The sequence below is a fragment of the Cucurbita maxima genome, unplaced genomic scaffold (assembly GCF_002738345.1).
Source record: "Cucurbita maxima cultivar Rimu unplaced genomic scaffold, Cmax_1.0 Cma_Scf00007, whole genome shotgun sequence".
NCBI classification, from domain to species: domain Eukaryota; kingdom Viridiplantae; phylum Streptophyta; class Magnoliopsida; order Cucurbitales; family Cucurbitaceae; genus Cucurbita; species Cucurbita maxima.
The window spans coordinates 3,537,153-3,549,738 of NW_019272023.1; the positions used below are offsets into that span (position 1 = coordinate 3,537,153).

A 12,586-nucleotide genomic window follows, 5' to 3' on the forward strand; every position below is an offset into this window, starting at 1 on the left:
AAAAAAAAAAAAAAAAAAAAAAAAAAAAAAAAAAAAAAAAAAAAAAACTTCCACGCCTACAAGTAATTAAAAGAAAAATTACTGCATGTGTCAAACAAGATTTTCAAGCTGTGGGTTAGGTATTCAGTTTCAAAATAAATTCAATTTTTAATGTGAAAATATTCACATTAATAAAGGAATTAGAGATGTATCTCCTATTTTAATCTTTATTCTTGCAAAATCTCCTATTTACTTTCATAAAGATCAAGTCCCTCACCAGGAATTTTTCGTTCACAAGCAAAAATATAATGTAATTTTCTAAAAGCTAAAATTTCAATACTGCAACATAGTTGTCGCACACTTAAAAAAAGAGTATTTATTTACTCCGTTAAAGAAAGAGAAATAAATAAATACACACAAAGTGAGGCACGATAGGGATTTGGGCGGAGTAAGGAGAATATTCCTAACCCCATCCACATTTAGCTAATGGGTAAAAATTTCTCCTCACTCCCTCCCACATATATCCTTTAAACGGGTTTTCCGCTCCTCTAGGGGTAAGTATAAACGAACATTTATGAAAAGATGACATCTCTAATTGGAATAAATAAAGAAAGAAAGAAAAGCTCTCAAACGTTGTTTACACATTACTTTGAATTTTTCAATTCAACTTAACGCATATATGCTTTCCTTAATTCTGTCAACTTCCTAATGCCATCTTTTCATAAATGGCTGCTTCTACTTTTCTACGCATGCAACTTCTTATATCGTAAAGTCAGCTCAACAATCGTAAGACATACAAAATGCTAAGGAATCTGTCTATTTCACTGGTCAGCTCAGCAATCATCATATTAACATAGTAAACTACAAATCCTAAATGCACATGATGTGATATGAAAATTTGATGGGAGCTATGTTTTTGGGTCTATAGGGCTTACCCGTGAGACGAGTTCCAAGTTCGGCTCGAATCTGGATCAGGCCAAAAAAGATGCACGTGAAGGAACAAGCCAGCTGAAAGATGAACAAATCAGGAACACAATTCTGTAGGGGCATGTACAGATCGTTCTGAGGTACATTAACAACGCTACCAATTTAGGTAATAAAATACAAATCAGCAAATATATAAATGAGCTTGTCAATTAGTGCTAATGTTTAAATCAAACAATAGATACAAAAGGCTACCGATCCCGAGCTTCGATCCAAATTTAGTATTTTAGCCCAATGTTTGAATGGCTTACCACTTTGAAGAACTCGCCTAAGCTCACTTTAGACTGAGGTCAATGGGATTGGAAGCTGTTGAAAACCCATCACAGAAAACCAATCAAGAAAAAGGACTAAATACCATAGCAATCTGAATGACTGTCCCGATCGTAGCCAGCCAAAAATATTTGAATTCTTTGCTAGCCTCGGAGATCTGTGTGATCCATTAATAGCATAGTACTCAGTTGGCACATGGCTACCACAAAATTAACAAGAATATCCATCCACTGTGTGAAGCTGGGACGACAAGGTAAACTGATGTATGCACTGCGTGGAACGAGCGTTGAGATGTGAAAAATCTCAAACTGAAGAATGAAAAGCTGCTGAAATTTCAACTTAATGGTCCATCATTGCAGTTTCAGTTTCAGACAGCGGAGCTGAAAAGGAATCAGAATGGCATCAACATTTTTTTTAAGAAAACACGTATTCAATTCAAAACTGGGATGCTCTGACCTAGATAACTTACCAAGTAGATCTTCATAAGAATCTGCAAAAAGTGATGAGTCCAACAGCAAAGGTGGTGAGAATACTTGATCCTGAGCTTCATCGTTGTCGAAAAATAACTTTCGACCATCAGAAGTTACAAAATTTGAACGAGCAGAGGAAAGAAATCCATTTAATTCGTCAAAATCATTAAGAGAATCCAGATCATTCAATGCACCAGTAAATTCATTGAAATCGATTCCATTATCGAAGTCACAAGCAGGACTCTCAGGAACAGACAACCTTCCACTCCTCGTGGAAGCTTGTTTGCTATCTGGGCCTAAATGAGAAAATCCAGTTCCTGATAGAGGAACAAAAAAGTGCTCTGCACTACCATCAGAAGAACATTCTCGTGATGCTTCTGAATTTCTGTATTTCATCAAAAGAGCAGCTTCTCTGACTGATCTCTTTAAATTCTGGACATAAGAAGTCTCTGTATCTGTTGAAGAAAATGTAGATAGAACATAGATGATCAAGATGAGCTGAATAAGTTTAACCTATCGTTGAAGTTAAAATGAGATGTATTCAGCCAAACCTTGTCGTAGGTTATTTATATGATCATTTGAAGAAGGCTGGTCAGGAGATTTGTTTTCATATGAACTTTCTATTTGGCTGGTTTGAGATGCCAAATTATGTCGCTTTTGCATATTTCCCGTTTTTCCAGAAGAGTTTGGCGTCAAACTAAACAATTGAGGGAGCTTTAGAGTTGGACTGGCAGACATCTTGTCCAGTTGAACAGAAGACATTTTTGAAGTCACCTCGGAAACCTCATCACTACTACTAACCTGAATAATTCAGAAAAACAGAGAAAACATTGTTCAGCAGATTGAATAACTCCGGATTCATAAAAAGCATCTTAACAATTACCGATGTCCGTCCACTAGTCTGTGCTTGCATAGGTGACATAGATCGAACAGGATGTTTGGTCGCTGGAGGTAGATTTAATGATATATTGTTCACTTTTTCGGTACACTCTGATATGGATTTTTGTATTCCAGGAGCAACTTCCTTCAATTGGTTGATGAGCACCTGCACGTACAAACATTGACGTCAAAGATAAGAAAACATCCCACATGAACAGACCTTGGTATAGCCCCCCTACAAACAGGCAAAGTTTTAAAGCCAGGATTACATGTAGAATACAGAAACCAACAAGAAAAAAAGATTCCCGTACACACAAATTCTAGTACCAGAATTTTAAGGACCATACATAACCAGCCTTAGAATCCTGAATGCTGAAATTTTCACTTGAATACTGAAATTTACCAAAACACTCATTTGACATCTATTATTTTGAAGAATACAACAATTTGGAACTAAGCCCATATTAAGCCATCATTGCACCCATCATGAAAAAAAAAACGGTACTTTCAAAAGACACAAATGTTGTTTGATCACAATTACAATAGGGTATTTGATGAAAACCTGCAAGCTTGCCAGGTGTTGTTGATGTTCAGCAAGAGTTGCTGTCAAAGACTCAGCATGGCCACTTGTGCCGCCATCATGTGCACCGCGTAGAATTTCAGGACCTTCTCCATCATTTGCTTTTGCCTACAAATCAGCTCATGAAATACTTTTAAATCTCCCAATCAGGGAAATATATAAATACATTTGAGCTATAGCCTAAAATTGGTCCAGAAAATAACCAAACAGGAGAAAAGGTTAAATCTCCCAAGAAGTGAAATATAAAAATATAAGTTTCCTATATCATGCATACAGGGAAGATCCTTCGTATTCTACTGTGACATGGAGCAACACGTTCAAAATAATGCAGCATGTTGCAAGAAAAACATTTGCTAAACCAATCAAATGAACTCATAGAAATGAAATGAGGAGACTGGTGAGAGAACTAAGACTCATAGACATGTAATCCACTCCCAAAGGTTCCGATTTCGTAAAGTTAAACTAATCATTCAAATGCTTCCAAATTTTTTTAAAGAACTAATAAAGCATACCAGATGGAGTGACTGTTTATGAATACGCTGTAAAGCATGAGTCCAACGCCTAATGATTTCGGCAACGTCAACTGTGGGATGGACTCTTCCACTCCTATCATCCATCCATGATACTGAATCATCACTTATTTGTGAACTGGCATTTGAGCTGTCATTCTGATCTTTGTCATCCACAAACACTGAATCTAAATCACTTGACTGACTGGCCAGGACGTCTGCGTAAGGAACCTGAGAGCTCTGATCCATGGCTGCACGTAGAGATGATCCAGAAATGCGATACCTAAAGGTCAATATAATACAAAAGTTAGCTTGGCATATGGTATCGAATCTTTATACCCTAACAAGTAATACACAATAGTGTACCTATGCTCCCGGTGGGCAATTAAGTCCTCTATAGGACCTGAAGCAAGAACTTCATGTTGACCTGTACACCATCGAGATATATATTGAGTTAGAGAAAGAAAATTGAGCAACCTGACTTCGATAGTGATTGTCAAATAAAATTCAACAACAAAAGTAATAATCTACGAGCTAAATTAATAAAGTTCAGATATTTGATCTTCACCAAAAAGGTTGTTTTTTCCATCTACTGGAAAGGGGAAATGATACGATAAAGGATTTCCAAGCAAAGGATTTCCAGGCAAAAGGATTCATGCAAAATAATAATAACGATAATAGTAATAACAACCAAGTGATCTATCATAAATTTGCAGCTTCTCACACAAAAGGAACAAAGATGTTCTCCTAAGTACAATTACTCAAAGAAGTAGACTGACAAGTCAAGATTCAATGGCAGCCGCGATAGCCAATCACAGGAGCTGTGAAGACCTAAAAATGAGATATTATTCTCATTTCCATTTATATGGTCTCATAACTAATCATGAATAACATGTTAAACCATTAAAAAGAAAAATATTTTTCAATGATAATAACATTGAAAAACATCTATTATTCTCTGAATTGCAATCTGAGATACATGTATTCTTCAGTAGGCGTACTCTATAGAAGAACATAACAGACTGTTTTGCTCATAGCAAATGAAAATGGAAGTAGTTTGAAAACGATAAAGCATGTCAATTGTTTAAATTGTGAGCCACATGACATCATACCAGTATCTGTAAGATAAAAAAAAAAAAATGATTTTTCAATGAGAAGAGAAAAAAGATAGTTAAATTGCAAGTTTGGTCTCCATGCTTCGAGAATTATGTGTAATAAGTCCCTAAACTTCAAAAAGTATCAAATATGTCAATATAAATCAATGTGTTTAATAGGATCTTGAACTTTAAAAAGTGTAATAAATCAAGGACCTACGGCATACAAAATTGAAATTTTGGATAGATATTGGACCGTCTTTTAAGTTTAGATACCTATTAAACAAAACATTGAAAGTTTAAGACCTATCCTAAGCTTTTTAAAGATAAAAGACCTATAAAGATATTAACTACTGGAACATTTATCCATGGAGCCCTTATTCCTTCAATGTGAAGTAGTGATCTAATTCAATTAAATTATATTAAAAAACTAAACATAAGTTATATAATCTGATTGAAAAAAAAAAACTGCAACGTAGCTCAAGAGTTCAAAGACCAAATTTGTCGTGCAAGCATGAAAACTTTATACTAACTTTTGCGTGCCAATATAGATTCCCACAAACGAGTTGCCTTTGAAACTAGATGTGAGTTTTGACTTGAACTTGATACAAGGTCATCCCATAGCTCCCCTTCCAATTTTACTTTGTTCCTCAGATCATGTAGTTTTTCTAGCTCTTGCTGCAGATAGGCCTGGCATCCATGATTCCCAGACAAAGGGGAAAGAAAGAAGAATGATGAGGCAACAGTCATGAAAGCCAAAAGTATCTTAATAAGGATAGCTATAAGTTTCTTAGGAAAATATGAACACCTCTTCAGCACAGAGGCCACGAAACTCGGCGGTCATTTCATGAGCCAAATTAGACCACATGGCTTGACGTTGCACAGCTGTTTCAGCATTCTTCAGAAACTTTCTTCTTTCAAGTGCAATTCTAGCCTACTTGGGACAAAGAGATCAATAAATGGTTGAAAGTAACAATGAAATAATTAGGAATCAACAAAAGGGAAAGACCAAGGACAGAAAGACAGACAGGAAAAGTTATTTCCGGTGAGATGATGGGTTCAACTCACTGTTTCATTGAGCTACAGGCAAGTAAACACACTGTTTCATAATGTTACTAAAATGCCACTTCTTAAGTGACAACTTATATATACATGACAAATAATTCGTCAACCATCGTACATGGAAGAATGCAGAGTTGTAGTTCATTATTTGGTTATTAATTAAACTGGGGAATGAAACAGTTATCTGATGACTCTAACTAACAACTACCTTCGTCACAGGAAGTAATGTAGCAGCGTGTGAAAACGCTACATCTGTCAATGGTGCAGGAAGTGGGTTAGATGCAACATCAGCGGCAAACGTGCGTCTGTGAACCTCCCGCAATGCATGCAGGGAAAGTTGCCACAACAGTTCAACAAACCTGCACACAATTATCCAACTCGAGTGAATCTCTATTTATTTGTTCACATGAATGTTATCCCAAACTGGGTTGAAAGCATGAGACAAATTTTAGAATCATTTCTCCAACATGTCTACTAAAGCTATAAGCAGTGTTTGAGTAGCAAAATCGTTCCACAATTGACTCTATACCCCCAGAACTGATGAGAAACTATTCAGCAGAGCTGGAAATTCTAAACGATATACGACAATGAGTAGCATCATCAACTGACCTCGGTCCACAGCACGTGGCTAGAGAAGAAACCCTCGAATTACTCCTGGGTAATGCACCTTGAGATTCAAGCTCACTGATGATCCCTTGCACGACCTAAAAAAATATTTCACCAACTAGTAACCTAAATTAATCCGAAAAGTAAAGTTAAAATCGAAATTCGAATTACCTTTATACCAGAATTGACGAGCACGAGAAAAAAAAAACAACGAGATCGAAAATTATACCTTACGGAAGTCCCTCGATTGCGCGGAATCAAAGATAGGCCAAACCTTATCGAAATCCTACCAAGATCCAAAAACAAACAAAAACAGCAGATCGGGCGAAATCGGAAACGGAACACAACAGTAGAAACGAAATTAAACAGAGAGATGAAACGAAATGTTACTTTGGCGGATTGAAGCGGTCCTCGGAGGGAAGATAGAATGAAGTAGAGGAGCTGTTCGCCGAGTTTTGGATTGGAGTGACGGAAAAGGCCAACTCGTGGGATGCCGTTGGAAGCTCCGACGCCGATAACCGCCGGATCGAGGCCCAAAAGCAAACAGTTAGTGTACATTGAACTCTCGAGCTCAATCTCCCTCTCCTTCTCTCTGTCCATCGTCATCACCAACTGAAACCAACCCCCCTCTCTCTCTCTCTCTCTCTCTCTCTCTCCTCTGTTCCTCTTTCTCTCTCTAGATTTCTTGCTTCCTTTCTCTTAGGTTTCGTCTCTGCTCTCTCTCCACTTTTGCATCTGCACGATTTCGAAAGGTCTTTCTTTGTTTTTTTTTTTGTTTTTTTTAAAAAACAGATAAATATTATTTGAATCTTAAATTGCATTTTGGTCCTTTTATCTTTCCTAATTTGCTATTTTAGTCCCTATACTTTAATTAAATAACAAATTAATTTTCTGTTCAATAAATTTAAAGCATTTAATAAATTTCTAAAATTTTTAAATTTATATCTAATATCGTTTCTTTTTACCCTATTTAATAATTTCAAATTAAACAAATTTACACAAAAATAAATATTTAAAAAATGAATTTTATAATTTTCAAAACTACGAAAATATTTATAAATCTAAACCACAATAAATAAATTCCTAAACTTAATTTTTAAAATTATGAATAAAAAATTAAATAATTATCGAAGAGTATCTAATTAATTTTTTAAAAAACTTAAATGAATTTTTGAACATTTAATCGAGCACGAAAAGAATTATAGTTTTTCAATAATAATTTATTAAATATAAAATTAAAATTTTAAAACTTTTAAATTTATTGTTTAATCTCTTAAAAAAATATTAATAATTACAAAGATATAGCCCTGACAAGGTAGGGGCTTGATGATATCTATAATTGTGAAAGTTGCCCGAATTTGAAAAAGTTTGGGGCGGTTATGTGAATTGGAGAAAGTTGGTGGGTGGTTTTGTGATTAAAGAAAGTGTGTGTGGACCCGGGAAATAAACGAGCCTTTGAATGTCAATTTCTTTTTGAAATTATGAGAGAGGCAATACTAACGTGCGCCCAAGTTGTCTTCTTGACACTGTGGCAAAACGCCGTCGTTTAAATGTAGTCTGTATTATCTCAAATTTTGTCTAAATGTTTTTGTTTGTTTTTTCAAAATGGGCCATTATTTGGGCCATATAATCCAATTTAAAAGCCCAAGCCCAATTTGAAACCCGTAATCACCGTTTTGGTTTGCCCTCAAACCCTAACCCATTTGCTGTCCCTCAGGGCTCAGACGCATCTCTTTTTCTCTTCCACCAGTACCCAACAATGGAAGCTTCGATTCTCCAGTCTCCATCTCAACAACTATGCTGCTTTGATTTCTTCTCCGTCGAGTAATCCAGATATCGTCATCTTCGTTGACGTCATCTTGTTCATTTTTTTCGCCATTTCTCTATGGTTCACTGTATGTAATGTTTAGATTGAACGTCCTCTTTCCATAGATTCGCATTATTCTGATTCTGGAATGTCGCGTATTCTTCTTCTTCTTCAAGCATGCACTGAACCGCATTTTGTTTTGTGGAATTTGATTGTCTAAGGTTCTCGTACTCTCTATGTAAGTGGAATGAAATTCGATGCGAACTCATTCAGAATCTCTGATCGAGGTTGGAATAACTATGATTTGGATGCTTTTCGGATTCGAGAAGTGCAAATCTTCCTTTTCAGGACACATTGAAAATGAATAAAATAAATCACGTTGTGAAATTTTTAAGAGTAAATGTAGACTAAATGGAATGAGTGATCGACATCAATGACTAGCAAGTCTCATCCGTGATCTTTCTTGCTTTCACATTTTTCTCCCTGTTTCATCACTGCTGTCTTCAAAGTCCATTTTGATGTCTACTTTCTGTTAGTTTCTACAAGCATATTCAAACACCACAAGTGGAATAGAATTGATTAATCTTGTTATTATCTTTATCCTTGTGCAGAAAAAAAAAAAAAAAAAACAAAGGAAGAGAGTTGACAAGTCGAAGTCAATCTTCTGAAATCATGATGGAAGAAAGAACAAGCAAAAGCTTAGAACAGAGGCAAGCCATTTAAGATGTGTAAGCAATCATCTTATTGTCAAAAGTACACAATAACTTCTGCTTTACTGCGCATCTTTAGTTGAATGAGAACAAGAAGGTTGGTTTAAACTCTATATATGATCTTAATCGTACAAATTTATTCTATTTTAGGTTTGAGCTTTCAACTTTTTTGTATTTGGTATAAAGTATTTGTAATTGATGAACATATCGTGATCATCACCTGACACTTGACGTGACTTCGAATATGTCTATTAGTATATCAATACAAGCATGAATTACCAAATAAGTTGAGAGACCGATATTGAAAATAGTGAACTTGAGGTAGAAAATAATGAACTTGGAGATCAAAATTTTGAATGCCGTACGGAACTTTTTATGTCCCACTAAATGATTTTATATTCCACAGGTTAGAATTACATTTTATGTCCTACTAGATGATTTTATATTCCACATTTCTAAAAAGGTGAGAATTACATTTTTAGCACTTAGTTAGGTGTGGCTGATGCTTCTAAACGTTGCATTCTCAATCAAATAGTTGATAATGACAAGTCAACTTGACGTGTTCCAAAATTAATTAAGGGTACTTTTGGAATTCGTCTATTTTTTTAGACAACTAAAAAAGAATCTATCGATCGCATAAGTAGTTAGTAGAAAGAAACAAAAACAAGTTTGACGAATTAAAGTAATTTCTTTTGTTTCAATGATACGAGCCTTTTCAAACAAATTAAATGCTAGATGGGAAAATGGCAATTTCTAAAAAATGAATATTAAATTAAGAAACACTGTTTTTTTTTTTTTTTTTTTGTCTAACACTAATTTATTTCTAAAATATTAAATATTTTTGAGTAATTTATCCTAAAAGATACAATCCCCATGGCTATTAAAATATAAATTTATTTTAAGAAATTAATTTATTTCAAGAAATTAAAAATTTATTTTAAGAAATTAAAAAGGTTATCCATAGAACATCCAAAAAAGAATTCAAAGTCAACGAATTCAAAGTCACATTGTAACCAAAAGAGTCAAAGAATTCAATTCGGTTACGGAAAAACAAGTCAAATTAAATCCAATTCATTATTAAAGAAACATGTGAAACAACCTATTGAAAGAAATAAATTATTAAAATCATGTATGAACCTAAAATACAAAATAAAAAAAATTAAAAATTAATATCTTTGTGAAATTTCATAAAATTTAAAAACATATATAGAGAAATTTTCTTAGGAACTCGTAATTTAGCTCGTACTTAAATAATACTAAACATACCATGTGGTCCATCATCTTTTAAGTAATTATAGTTGGGTCATTCAATATTTAAAAAATAAAAATAAAAAAATAGAATTATTTCTTTATTAACGTATGTGTCATCATCACTTGGACATGTTATTTGAAGAAAACAAAATTTTCTAAATAATAAATAAAATAATAAATTTTATAATACATTAAACTTTTTATTGGTCCTCTTTTTATAATGTAAATTAAGAATGATTTAAAAAATAAAATTTCTAAAAAATTAAAAATAGATGTGATTTGCTTTGAATAATTTTATGTTAATTGGCTTTCCTAAGAATTTTCTTGGTAATCATGTAATAAAGTCAAACTCGTGTTGATTATGGGGACAGTTTCCACTTTAGAAGCAAGGAGTAGATGACGTGACCATGTAGTAGAAACAATCGAAGCCATAAAGTGTTGAATCCAGATTAATCTCGAGCATGAAAATTTACAAGTAAAGTTCAAAATTGAGAAAAAGTTAAAAAAGATGAATATCCACTAAGTCTCGTAAGTCAATTACTCTCGATTGTTAAGGTGGTGAACCAAGAATTCTCTTTCTTTCTCATCAATCCAATAACCGTTCACATTTTGTCTTATCAAAGAATAAGATTTTTAAAACAAGTGAAAAAAATAGACCCACCTATATATAGACTAAATAAATAAATTGGTAATATATACATTTGTTAAGGGTGGATATTTAATCCTTAAAAATAACTTTTTCATCGATAAAAAATAATAAATAAATAAATAAATAAATATATATATATATATATATATATATATATATATATATATATATATATATATATAGATATATATATATATTTCATCAAAAGTAACACGTTTTATAATAAAGTTTAAATATAATTCAGCCAATAAAAATATCAATATTGAAAATTTGATTAAATTTACGTGTCATAATATAAAATTATTTAGGATAATTATATATTTTTGTATTAAGGTTGAAAGAATTTAAAAATTCCCATTACATATTATAATTGACTCATCTATTTAATTTTGATGGTGTCATCCAATTTTGATTTATACGACTGTTACGTAATGAATTGATAATTTCCCTTCTAAAAAATATTAAAATAATTCTACAACTCTCATCATTCGTTGGCAATATAATTAAACCCCTACCATTTTCGAAATGAATCCATTTAAATTTAAATATTTAGTTTTAAAATGAGAAATAAAGGTATTCATATCGTGACCAAATTAGAATATATAATCCAAACATTGTTTGAGTTAGATTTGGGTTCGGTTTAATTTTTTGAAAAAATAAAAATTTAGTTTTATTTGAGGGTTTGACTTTTTTTGGATCAGGTCAAACCAATCAACTTGAAGATAAGGTTACAACTTAATCCAACTCAACCTTTTAAAAAAGTTAAAAAATAATTAATGGTTGTAATACATGTTATTGACGAGTTGTAACTTTAAAATCCTCTCCAATCGATTTGAGATCTCGCACCACACGACAACCCAACTCAAATCAAACCTGAAAATAGAGGATTGGGTTGTCGAATTACCAACTCAACCAACCCTAATCAAACTCGTCTACAAAATATGATTTTTTTAATAATTAAAAAAAACAACCGATAACAACTCAAGCCCACCGCTAGCATATATTGTCGGTTTTGACCCGTTCCACATCTTTACACTAAATGTTTCGTTCTATTACAATAGATCAATCCAATCCAATCCAAATCCAATTTAGAGTTGATCTAGAAGATTTTTACTGCAATTAATTAATTAATATGGTGTAAAATTTCTATATTAGAATGAAATATTTATAAAATTTGTAATATTACTTCTATCTTAAATGAATTAAATAAAATTTGTAACACATTTATTTTTACCTATTTGAATTTTTTTAAATTTTTTTTTGTCAAACCTAATTTCCAGACTATTTGGTATATTTTGGTAACTTGAAAATAATTTTTAAAATAAATTAAAGCTGTATTTATCTTATTATAAATTAATAATTATATGTTAAGTTGTATTTGTATTATTATAAATTAATAATTATATGTTAACGTTGTATTTATCTTATTATAAATTAATAATTATATGTTAATATTTCAAAATAAATGGGAGTGGGGAAGAGGACAGAGAGCTGTCAGACCGGGTGGGACCAAGAATTTATTTTCATTGTCCTCTCCCATTTCAAATTTTTTTAAAAATAATTTAAAGAACAATAAATATATATATTTTTTAAGATCAATAAATTCAATTAAAGTAATAAAATATCTATTTATTTATTTTCAAATTTTCCATCAACATTTAAAATTTTTAATATAAATTTTGAAATTTTGAAAAATTATATTTAAAATTTTTAAAAATTTATTTTAAAAAGAAGTT

General features: G+C 32.3%; 1 protein-coding gene across 1 annotated transcript; it reads right to left on the minus strand.

The window, feature by feature from the left end:
- Positions 1-988: 988 nt before the first annotated feature.
- LOC111481949 (AUGMIN subunit 6-like) lies at positions 989-7,176 on the minus strand. The gene is made up of 13 exons (XM_023127567.1): positions 6,824-7,176; positions 6,663-6,719; positions 6,437-6,531; positions 6,036-6,186; positions 5,574-5,699; positions 5,299-5,455; positions 4,038-4,098; positions 3,675-3,954; positions 3,145-3,270; positions 2,587-2,748; positions 2,255-2,504; positions 1,703-2,158; positions 989-1,613 (listed from the first exon to the last, which is right to left on the minus strand). The coding sequence occupies exons 1-13, from the start codon at positions 7,037-7,039 to the stop codon at positions 1,573-1,575; spliced, it is 2,178 nt and encodes a 725-aa protein (XP_022983335.1). The 5' UTR covers positions 7,040-7,176; the 3' UTR covers positions 989-1,572.
- Positions 7,177-12,586: the final 5,410 nt, after the last annotated feature.